This window comes from Lytechinus pictus, chromosome 7 (assembly GCF_037042905.1).
Source record: "Lytechinus pictus isolate F3 Inbred chromosome 7, Lp3.0, whole genome shotgun sequence".
Lineage (NCBI taxonomy): Eukaryota > Metazoa > Echinodermata > Echinoidea > Temnopleuroida > Toxopneustidae > Lytechinus > Lytechinus pictus.
The window spans coordinates 32,757,740-32,770,585 of NC_087251.1; the positions used below are offsets into that span (position 1 = coordinate 32,757,740).

The following is a 12,846-nucleotide window of genomic DNA, read 5'->3' on the forward strand; positions in this document are numbered from 1 at the left end:
GAGTTTTGAAAATATCTCTAAAATATATATTTTCTTTCCTATTCTTACAGATTGTTGGAACTATGATCCTCACGAAAGGCCAACCTTCTGTGAGATCATGCAGCAGCTCAAAGACATCTCGGAATCACCGTTTATCAACACACCTCAGGATTCATTCCATATAATGCAACAAGATTGGAAGGAGGAGATCCAAGAGATGTTTGATGAACTGAGGGTTAAAGAAAAGGTTTGTCATTGATGATACTTTGTAATGCTGTATTAAATTATATTGTTTAAGCCCGTCACTTTCATATAAACTTTTATGCAAGTTGTTGATTATAGTTTAAACAATCGTTCAAAAGTTTATACAGTAATTGTTAGAGTAACATTCCTAAAAGAGTGTTTTTCAGTGTAATAATTGAAGCAATAAATGTGCTGAAAAATTAAAAAGAACAATCTTTAGCCTAAATACCACAATTGTATGAAGGAAAATGTTAAATTGGAGCTCAATGTCTACTTAAAATGCAACAGTTATCACAAATTGGGAGAGCATCTTAGTTGTATGTGGAGTGTTGTGGCCCAGTGGATTAGTCTCCGGACTTTGAAACAGGGTCGTGGGTCCAAATCCCAGCCATGGCGTAGTTTCCTTCAGCAAGAAATTAATCCACATTGTGCTGCACTCAACCCAGGTGAGGTGAATGGGTACCTGGTAGGAATTTATTCCTTGAAATGCCGAGCGCGTAAAAGCTGCTTGAGCTACAGCCAGGGTAATAATATCCAAGTCCTTTGGAAGCGCATAGAGACGTTATTCATAATGTGTTATGCGCTATATAAGAACTGACTATTACTATTGTGTCCTGTCTGGATGAGTAGCAAAATTATGACGAATTCTAGCAGTATCGCATTGATCGCATTGGCAGGGAGCTGACTGATAAGGGCGCTATGCGCAAAAAGCAGCAAGTTGATTCAATGAACTAGCATAACAGGTAGATAGATCCAAGTATCATGTAGATGATAAAATCAGATATTTCTCTGTGTGATGTTATGCAAGTCTCATCTTGGCATATGTTGGCAAACGTGGCAGATTTGATGGTAGCAGTTTTACCACTGTGTATCCTGCTTGTGGGTAGCTCCGCCATATGCTTCTCTTACAAAGTGAACAGAATGCAAGCTGGACTTGCTATCAAGTGGTAATTGCAAAAGCTTTTGCTGCTGCAAGTAGTTTGCAAGCAACATTATTTACAGTTATGAGAACAATGATTCGTAACTCAGACAAGGGTACTTCAAAGAGAGAGAATATTTCCATGGTGATAGTTCAGAAAATCAAAAAATACATGTAAAGAGCAATGAGTGTATGTGCTTGAAGATCATACATGTAGTGACCATGTGTCATTGGCTTTATAGGGTATTTTTCCTTCATGTGTCTGTTATAAAAATATGGCAAATATCATGCCAACACCCAAGGGTTTGACTAGTGGAAGAGTCAGATAAAGGATTTTTCAGGTCTAGAGTCCTGATTTTATTCTTTATTGGGTGATATGCCGTGGGGTTGAAAATAAAGAGGTAATTGGATATGTTGGATGGCACTTGAAAGATCGTAAACACTTCACTGATAATTGACCTCATTGTTTAGATTTGTATGTTGTTGATTGTTATTTCTATTTATAATTCTCTCATTGATCATGTTTCCAAACTTTATTCCTTAGCCTCCCAATGTATTCATTTTTGCTTTAATTTTTAGCAATAATCATGTTTTATGATGCTACACAATGTTTTTTTACTAAAAACATCTCGAATGGAACATACATGTATGAGAGAGATTATTTAATGAGATGTGACTCTTCCAATGATATCTGTAGGAGCTGAGGACGAGAGAGGAGGAGCTGTCCCAGGCAGAGATCCAGCAGAAGCTCCATGCGGCCCTGCTGAAGCGGAGGGAGCAGGATCTAGCTGAGAGGGAGATTGAGCTCCTGGAGAGGGAACTGAACTTGGTCATCACGCAACAGCAGCAGGACGAAAAACCCGTCCCTAAGAAGAGACATGGCAAGATTAAGGCTAACAAACTACGACGTAGCAACAAACGTATCAGTACTCCTCAAGGTAACCAATCAATAATGGAAAAAAAATTATTTATGGTGTTTTTTTTCTCTTTTTTTTTGTGGGGGGAGGTAGTCAAGTGAAGTTTTGTATTTTTGTATGTGACTGTGGGCGCGTCGTGGTCTAGTGGTTCTGACTCTCGCCTTTCAAACAGAGGGTCGTGGGTTCAAATCCTAGCCATGGCATGTTTTCCTTCAGCAAGAAATTTATCCACACTGTGCTGCACTCGACCCAGGTGAGGCGAATGGGTACCCGGTAGGATTAGTTCCTTGACATTTTAGCGCCGATATGCCAGCTCAGCTACGGCTGGGGTAATAATATGATACCACATATCAAAGCGCAGTTGAGTATATGCACATAGTAACAGCGCTATATAAATGGACCTATTATTATTATACTGTATATTAGTCAAACTTGTCTTGTAATGTAATGGTCGAAGATGTTTTCATTAGTTTAGCATGCAAAAACAGAAATAGAATTCATGTCTTGAATTTTTTACTATGGTCGTCCATGCATGTATAGTAATTCTTATCAGATTGAATCGAAATTGTAACTGAAAGAGAATGAAGGGTACTAATTTTCTTTTTATTTAGTAAGTTCTTTTGTATACCATGTATACCAAACAGGAACTGAATTATTTCTAAAAGAATTTCTGAATTAAAAGGAAGTAATCAGCCTTTTGAATCAACAAAACTTCCAATACAACCCTCTTTTGTAAATATTCAAGTCCTCTTGTCAATACCGTAGCATCATGTGTTTGGTGATTTCAGAAACTCCTGAATTTAAAAGCTCTTCATTGGAGAGAGTTGGGAAGTCAGTGAGGATTTTTAATATTTGCTCATTTGATTCTCAAGACATGGTACCATGCATAACTTGTTTATAATAACAGTAGTCCAGTAGTTTTGTATGTACATTACAAATAAAGCATAGAGCAATTCAGTGCTTATCAAACATACCTAAAAATGTAAAGTCAAGGTTAAAGTCTCTTCAGTAGGTCTTAAGTTGAAAGGAGATAAGTGTTTTTCTTTTGCTTGCATTTCAAAGTGAGAATTGTATTCAATGTGGGCTTTGTATTTAGTTTTGTCAAGTTTAGTGCATGTTTTTACTGTCATATGTAATTCATTCCCGAAGAATTGTGATTTTCACTCTCCTAGAAAATCTCTCCAATTTGACATGGGCATCACTTTAGCTATCAAAACGTTATAAACAAATAATATACTGTTTGAATTACATAGTATTTCCCAAACTGTAATTTTTAGTAGGTATTCCTGCTCCTAATATTTATGTTTTTTTTTAAACATTAGCAAGTTTTTTTTTTAATCAATCTATGATTTTCTCCATAGATATGGAGATTTTGAAATCCTGAAGAAAAAAATTCATATCTTTTGTTATACAGTATATCAGATATTATTTCAAATTGCTTCAAAATATGAATTTTCAATACCTAAAATTGCAATACTTTACCCAGCCCCAGGTCCAGTTGCTGCGCTCTCTTACATGTAGCAATTTCTCTCTTTAAAAAAAAAAAAATATTTCTCTGTCTCATGTCTAGGATATACATCGTAGACATCATTGACTATGATTCTTGAAAAACTAAAATATATTTCAATTCAGGTTAAAAACAATGTTTCAAATGAGGTTAAAAACATCGATTTCAAAGTGAAATATTTGTGGAAATTCATGTATATCGTACACAAGCATTGACATTGAGTATATTATTTTGATGTGGTATTTGTTCACTGTGAAAGTCATAGTCAAAGGTAATGGGGTTCATGTTAAACTTTAACTGGGATGAACCGACAAATCCAATCCATTATTAGTTGGTATTGAAGTCGCTCATCCATATTTGAAATTCCATTGAGCTTCATGTTTGCCTGATTAAGTAGGATGAAAAGAGGAATGCCATTTCTCAGTGCACCTGCGATTCACGAACGTAGTCTGTATGTCAACAGATCACATGCAAAGGTCGATTTGAAAAACTGGTTACCCTTCCAAAATGGTTTGTAATGTACCTTGTTGGCATTTTCTCCTATTTGTATTTGTTAGTAGCTTATGAAGTGTTTGTGGAAGGAGTTCTTTTTTTTTCCTCCTCTGTGTGTGTGTGTGGGAATATTGGGGGTGATTTTGATTGATCTTCTTTTCACCATCTGTTTACAGTTCTTTAAATAGGCAGAATTTTCTAGGACATGACTGTGGGAATTTTTTGTGTTTACCTAATTTACGTTATGTAAGGGAAAAAAAATTATTGGAAAAGAAAATTATCAGGGGAGGGGGGAAGTTGATTTATCATGGAAAATAATAATCATGAAGATAATAACAAATTAGGAACTAATGATTTGTTTAGCACTGATATAGAATTATGACATGATTTTATCAATAATAATTTCCCTTTAGTATGATTGTATTATATTCTACAAGTTAGAAATACAATAAATGAGGCTTCATAACAGCTTATTTATGAATGAAGAGTAGATTCAAAGGAAATTGGATTTGTACTGTGAGTAAAATACAAAGGACAAAGTGACATGAATGGATTACATGATATGATTACATATCTTCTTATTGTGTTGACGACTCTTTCCAAGGATCTTGTATTGTTGTCTCTTCCTAAAGAAGTCAAGTTAGCAAGACCAATGTCATAGTCTCTAAAGTCTCTTCAAGGATGTTGTATCGTTGTCATGTTTTGAAGAAGCCAACTCAAGATGACCATCGTCAAAGTCTCATTTTTCTCTTCAAGGAAGTTGTCTTTTTGTCCCAAGGAAGTCAAGAAAAATTATTTATCTTAATTTATGCAAAATTTATTCATAAATCACAGAAAATGCCTCTTCTTTATTTGTTGACCGATTTTGATTTTTTTTTTCAATCTGGTAGAGCTGCATGAGGTTCACCAAACTTGTACACAAAATTTTGAAATTTTGTCTAGAAAATTATTTATGCTAATTTATGCAATATTTATTCATAAATCACAAAAAATGTTTTTTCTTCATTTGTTGATCAATTTCAATATTGTTTGCTTTATATGATAGCCCGATGTGGTGATACAAATTTTCAACACAGAATTTTGAAACTCATTAAATATGCTAATTTGTTCATATATTTTCAAAACTCACAAAAAATACTTATTTATTTGTTGATTGATTTTGATTATTTTTGTTCCATCTGAGAGCTACTGTACATGAGGTTCACCAAGGTTCTACACAGAGTTAAGGAATTTTTACTAGAACATTATTTATGCTTAGTTTATATGAAATTTATTCATAGATCACAAAAAATGCTTCTATGTCATTTCTTCATCAATGTCAATTCTATATCCTCAATTTATGTCACCAATATAATTGACTACAGTGTCAACTGGGCTGAAATTAAAATTGTGTTAAATTTTGTGGCGAGATGCCGGATGAGCTCCACATCATTCATGTGCTAGTTTTTCTCTTCAAGGAAGTTTTCTTGTCCAAAGGAAGTCAAGTTATCAAGACCAATGTCATAGTCTCATTGTATCTTCAAGAATGTTGTATCATTGTCTTGTCCAAAAGAAGTCATGTTATCAAGACCATTGTCATTGTCTCATTTTCTCTTCAATTGAAGTGATCTCATGGGGACCTTATATCTTGTCTTCTTGACTCATTTTCTCATTCTGAATTATCCTATTTGAGTTCTCTTTAAAGCTTCATTTGAAGAAAGTACAGTTGGATGTACTGTATATAAAGCTTCAGTCTGCCACTAATGTACATCGCTTTTTGTCTTTGATCTTTCTCGTCCGTGTAATTTCACTGAATCTGTAATGAAAACATTTATATTTTGTGCAGATTTCCATCATAAATTGACAGTAAAGGCTGACCCCTCCTTCCAACGAGGTGGAGGAGATCCCCGTTCTTCACACCTCAGTCCAGAGGAGAGTCCACCCAAGAGTCCCATTCCTCGGTTACGGGTCTTTGCATGTAAGTATTACCTACAGATGCAGCGGGGGCCACGGAACGATTTAAAAAAATGGGGGTAGAGGGCGGACCATGCAAACAATCTTATCAAGATGGTTGTTTGTTGGCACAAGTTTACTAAAAAAAAATTGGGGTAGGGGGCTGAAGTCCCCTTATGTTCTGTGGCCCCTTGACAGTATCTAAAAGCTTTGTCTATATTGATTTTATCAAAAAGACATACAGTCTAGCTGCTGAGGAAGCAAATTCATTCAGTAAGTATTGTAGAACCATAAAATGTAGGGCATTTAAATTTTTTCCAGGCTGTAAACTGCAGTTTCATTTGAATGTTAAAAATGGAGTACCTCGGTTTGAAAAAAAAAAAAAATAAATGTTTCCTTTGTTTGAAGGATGAAATTTCAGGTTTAACTGTCTACAATGTTTTTTTTTTTTGTTATTGGTAAAATGAATAGAACCTTAGTGAATTCATTATGGAATACTGATATGAAATTTGATAAGAGATCTCTCTTGAATGTATTCTGTTGGATTAATACTCTAGAGGTACTAAAACTGATAGATTTGCAGAAAGAGGAGAGGAGAATGTTACACATAGAAAGTAAAGACAATGAAATTAAAAGAAACAAAGACAGGTATAGAGAAAAAGACATGATAGACGTATCATATTCTGTGGGGCAGCAGATTTCTATTGGATACCAAGAGATGAGATTTCACAAATCAATATTTGTGTCTCCCTCTGCTTGCAGTACCAAAGGAACAGCCGAAGGGAAAGACATGGGGTCCAAGCACAATGCAACGGAAACAGCGTCAGAAGACATTCCGTCCTCATACACTGTCAGAAGCTACTGCCAAGAAGTTTACTAGCGCCCCCAACCTAATCCACGGCAAGTCACCTCTATCACCGATGCTGGGTAAGGCCTCAGACAAAGAGCTGTGTCAATTTGCAGGGATGGAGTCGAGGCTGACCTTGGCCTTGGCTTCTTCCCGATTCAGTTGTACAAAGTCTATGGGATGTTTCTCCTTTGGCCTCTTGACTCGTAAATCACACCCTTGATTCTATCAATTTCAGTTTGTAGTGACCTTCCTGGAGTAATTTGTCTCTGACTTCAAACGAGCAGTTGTGATGCTTTCACATTATCACAGACTTGAGGAGCTCATGAATTAAAGTATTAAAGAATGGTGAAAATTGGGAGCTAGACATACAAAAAAGGTTCACTATTTTATGGATTTGCCCAGTGATAGGAATTTGGCACCTCAGTTTTCTGCCGCATAACAACAAGCCGGTATGATTAATAACATTGGAAATATTTCGTGTCTGAGTTAATCAGTATTAGTGACTGACCTTATTGACAACAGAAATCACTTTATGGCCTTTTAGGTTGTGAAGATAATTGCTGAGCGGGGATTTGAACTCACAACCTCACAATCATGAGTCCAATGCTTTAACCTCTAGACCTTATGACCCTGATACCACAAAGTAATACCCAAGAGTTGATTTTCCTAATAGGGTTTTTAGATTAGCAGGCAAGAAATATAAGTTAAACTCTTGAAAAGTGTGTAATAAAGAGAAGGAAAAAATTTTGATAATGGAAGTAACAACGCCTACTTTTATGTGCGTATGCAAATTAAAAAACATAATAAAAAGATAATGAAGGCAAAATACTTGAGATAATACTATTCTTTGCTAGCTTTTTGAGGATTCAATTTTCCATTGTTGGGACAGAGTTGTATACAGAGCAGCTACAGGAGACAGTCATGAAGATTGCTGCAGTACATATTCTAGAGATATCAGATCATGGTTAACAGCATGATCTGATATCTCTAGAATATGTGTGTGATTGAGATCTAATCTAGTGTGGCATATTTTAATACTTTAACATCCTTCAATAAAATGCAAATGTGGTCCAATCATGCAAGCTATCGCTGATATTTTGACAAGGAGGATCTAGAATATCGGGTCAAGGAACTTATAATAAGAATCATTGCATGATCATTGCATGAAGGCATGAAAATATACATGCCTTCTAGAAATGTAGTGAAGGGTTAGTAAGAAATTTTATTCTGGGAATGCTATTGATAGCTGTGTCACTTTGGTGAGAAATGTCTTAAGATTTTTTGTCTTGATTATCAAGGTTTTACAATGTTAATTTCAATATTTGATTGTATTTTCAATTTTACGATGCGTATTGCATCATCAGTCAGAAACTACATCTTACAAATTCATGTTTCTTAATGTTTATTCTCTTTCATAATTGTAACTTTTCAAATTTCCCTGCTATACTTTAGATGGTAACTGGCAAGTAAGCCTAGCCAACCCCAAGCCCTATTGGCCAGACGTTGGTCCTACACCCAACCATGAAGAGGAGGAAACCCATGACCCAAAGAGGGATTCTCTGAGACGCAAGACCAGTAAACCAGGGATGGCTGAGATGGGTCTGTATGGCGCTGCTGCAATCCTGGCCTCGGTGGCTCTAGGGTACGACGTCCGCACTACTAACCTGTCGATTTACCAGAGTGGAGAACTGGAACATCGGAGGAAAGAATACGCCAAGCAGGCCTCGGCGGATGAGGTCAGTACGCAGACGAGTGATAATGACATGAACGGTTTGGAAGATGAAGACTACCTATCCATGAGCTCAACGTCGAACCTGACAAAGAACTGGGTAGCAGCGCCTCAGAGCACCGGGATGTGGAATGATACAAATGCCACGGAGAACCATCAACCACCTTCCACGCAGTCAATAGTCAAACAGAACCCTGCTTACTTAGATCACAGAGACTCCTTACCTAATGAAAACCAACCGTCACCAACAGTCAGGACTCACAGGAGAACAGCATCCGCTGATGATAACTTGAACAGTATGCGTAGGACACGGACGCCGTCTGACAGTTCAACCCCATCCACCAAATGGGATAGTACTGGGGATCAGTGGAGTACATGTAGTCCGGGATCAGATGTGTCATCACCGTTAAGGAACCCTCCCCAAGTTCCTCCACGGAGGACAAGCTTTGGTAAGTCTGGCCTTTCACCCCCCCCCCCCTAGAACACGTCTCATTCTTGAAGTGGATCCCCTTTCCTTTTTGATCAACTTTCAGAAGCATTGTTCATGTTTTAATGGATTCCCATTTAGTATCTCATTTAGAGTTCAGATGCAAGAGACACATAAACGCAACACAGGTTGGCTTAGATATGGTACATGTATCTTGTTTGGAGCTGGTATTCATATGCCTTGAATAATAACTAGAGTACCGGTAAATGATAATACTCAGTTTTGTTGTGTAGCGCAAACTTCAATTACTTCTATTAGCCCTTTGAAATTGTAGATTGAGAAAGAAAAATAAAGAAAGAAACAATCATATATTGAAATCATTATAAAATCTGTGGCTGTGGACTACCTATAATACACTATGAATCAAGAAAATTTGGGATTTATCAGATCAGGGGGGTGTTTCACAAAGATTTAAGTATGACTGAGAGTCGCACTTAAATACCGAGTTGCGTACGGTATGAAATGCTTGAACGTATTGGTCAGATCGTGTCATGAGGACGCGCACTACTGCGTATCTATCAATAAGATTGCGCGTTGCATATCATGTACGCGTCGGCATTTAAGTGTGACTTAATTCATACCTAAATCTTTTGAAACGCACCCCAGGTTCTCTTTTTTTATAATCATTTCAACTCTCAGATATCTCCATTGAGCTTTGTCTCCATTACTTGCCATTCTCCATTCATTGAAAGATACCATATCATGTCTGAGCTGGTGTGTGTTATAAACTTAGAATATTCTGCCATACATATAGATTTTTTATTTCTTTTTGCATGATTAAATCAATTGGCTGCATAGATTGTAGAACTAGGTCACACTATTCCTTACTGGGGTTTGGAATGATTTTTTTAGTTTTTAATATAAACTCATTTGCAGATTTCTAGAAATATTTGATGAGAATCCTCCTCAAGTAGGAGGAAAATAATTTCATATTTTTCTTCTATGCATTGATAAAGATATACATGAGCTTATTTTAGATTTGCCAATCTTCCAATTTGCAAAGCCCAGGTTGTATTAGGTTTAAATCTTGTTTTATAAAGCTATTGGGGTGAAACCAAATCCCTGTATAGCTTTCTGAAGTAGAAGAAATTGCTCTGAATGCTCTCTCATTTTGTTTTGCTAGAAGGTAGAAAAAAAACTATAAAAAGGACTTTAAAATATAGGAATGCAATATTTTCAAAGGCTGATGCATAGTGCTTTTGGAAACTTGCAAAACCGTTAAGCATCATTGAATCATGAATATTAATATGTTATTAGGTACAGACAATTTCTATGTTTAGTGGTATCTTTAAATTGTATTAAATCTTATGATTATTACTTTATATGATTAAAACAGGTTAGTGTTTCTACCTTAAATCAGCTGCAGATTTCGAAGTTTTTATATTATTAGCCATTCACCTAGTGAATGAATAAAATGAAATTCCAAACAAATTTCACATCACATGTTCTGAATAACCTTGTCACAAATTATGACCATTTAATAGAATCTGAATCATTGTTTTTAACCCGTTTTTAATCATATATGTAAGATGTTTTCTAAATAAAACACCATCCTAATTCACTTGTATGAGAAGAAATGGCTCATGAGCAAATTCATCATCATTAAAATTCACCATGAAACACCAATATCATTATAAATCTTAGATTGTTTCATCATAATTAGAGACCATGTTTGGGGAAATTACTAGGGACTTTCCCCCCAAATCAAATGCATTCTTCTGTGTGAAATTAAACTAGAAGATTGCTATGTTAGATAATTCATGGTTGCATTTATGCTCCAGGGTAGATGGGTCTCCATGGAAGCGGTATTCCTGTTGAAATTCATCTCTCCTTCACATACTTGTCTTCACACGTTCACACGCAGGATCATATTAGTCTCATGCAGACCTAAGAGATGTTTCGTACTGGTGTTCATTAATTTAGACACAACTTGAAGATGGCTATTAAATGGAAAATAAGATTGTCGTAAATATCAATATAAATAATGTTTACTCGCATCAGTTAAAAGTTGAGAAAAAAGATTTATATTGAAATAATTGTTTAACAATGACAATTTAATTAAGATTATTTGATATAATATTACAATTTACACCTTTTTATAAATTGGGTACATAATTTTGGCCAGTATTATGAACAGCTTTTGGAAATGGCCTGTAAAGAAGAAAATTACCTTCATAAAACCATCCTATAATGAATAAATTGACTATCGGTAGTGTAGGATAATTAATATGCCTTAGAATGTGTACTTAATGAGGATTAGCCTTTGTGTTTTGTTTGTTTTAATTCTTTTTTTATTAATTATTTTTTTTATCTCTAAAATTCGAATTCATACACAATTGAGTTCAACCCATAGAGCTTAAGTGTCTTTTTGAGGAAACACTTTTGCAGTGTCTCATTTTGCTGAATGATTGCAATTACAATTGGAATATGGTCAGAAAAGATAAAAATATACTATAACCAATATAGTATGTGGTACTGTTCTTGAGCTACTCACTACACACTCTAAATTGGCAATGCTATGAAAACAGGAAATCACTGTAAAAAAAAATGAAATTGGCAACCTTTTAGTAAATTAATTCACTTCTGATTAATCAAAGCTCCTGTTAATATCAATATTTTTAAAGTATGAAAATGAATAGAAAATTAAAGGTCAATGGTTAAATAATGGCCAATTTTAAGAAGCAGAATGAAATTAATTTCAACCTTATGAAAGCTGTGTACCTGTATGGGTTAATGTCACCAAGTTGGTTTTATTGAGGTGGATTGTGGGTGTTTAATGGGGTTGATGTGAATACTGACGGGTGAATACTGATGTGAATACTGGTTGTATCTCTGTTGTGCAGTGGGAGATTCACAGATGGAGAGGCCATCCTCGCTTGACATCTGTGCCCGACCCCGCCCTCACTCCAGAGTATACCTCACACCCCAGAACCAGTCTTCAAACGAATCGCCTCATCGTGAGTCCTCTCTCTATCTCACACACCGTACGGGGGGTTTCACCGTAGCGTACTGAGAGAGATAGTTGTTACACACATGCACAACTGGGGCTTGTTTCATGAAAGTGTCGTAATTCTTGCTTGATGCCATCCCTATGGAAGGCCAACCTGGACAATAAATATAATCGCTATTTGCAAATTCCATTCATCTATATTTTGTCTAAACAGCCTGGCTTTCCATAGAGACAGCGTCAAGCTGAAGTTAAGGAGCTGGAGCTAGATGCTTTCATTAGATGGGCCCCTGGTTATTTTGCAAAATGTTGTTATAAGTCACGTTCTGAATAACTTCCTCCTGCATGCAATTTTATGGGAGTCCAGTATTTGGAACGTGATGAAAATTGAAATTCACAAATCCTAACAAAATTTTCTTGACACGCCTATCTCACTCATTTAGCTGTGGTGTTTGTTAGCTATGGTGTTGATTTAATAGGTGTTCCCATGTAGATATTATATCATTCATGTATTCATAATAGAAATCTCATATGTACATGTACAGATTGTGAAGATGTGCCATTTATCAAGTCATATATGCCTGTGTATTCATAGTGAAACCACTTTCAGCTTTTCCTTTTCCTGCTTGGCTGTGCTACACAGATATTATGCATTTTTCTTTCAATTTGTTCTTCCTCATCGTATTACACTCATATGCACATTTCCATAGCTATAATGTTGTATTTATAATTAACATGCTTGTACTTTTCATAAATCAGAGAAGGTGAAAAAAAAAGAAGTATGATATGATACATTCATTTCTTACATCTAGACTTCAAAGCAGAGGATAAGATGGTGTATCAT

General features: G+C 35.8%; 1 protein-coding gene across 1 annotated transcript in view; it reads left to right on the forward strand.

Annotated features, from left to right (window-relative positions):
• LOC129265259 (mitogen-activated protein kinase kinase kinase 10-like) overlaps positions 1–12,846 on the forward strand; it is a gene marked incomplete at its 5' end in the record, with an annotated part of 30,553 nt that overhangs the window by 9,436 nt on the left and 8,271 nt on the right. Inside the window, 6 exons of the mRNA XM_064101473.1 lie at positions 51–226; positions 1,839–2,079; positions 5,883–6,014; positions 6,752–6,916; positions 8,292–9,017; positions 11,899–12,012. Of these exons, the coding sequence (XP_063957543.1) occupies positions 51–226; positions 1,839–2,079; positions 5,883–6,014; positions 6,752–6,916; positions 8,292–9,017; positions 11,899–12,012 (1,554 nt within the window). The remainder of the gene's footprint in view (positions 1–50; positions 227–1,838; positions 2,080–5,882; positions 6,015–6,751; positions 6,917–8,291; positions 9,018–11,898; positions 12,013–12,846) is intronic.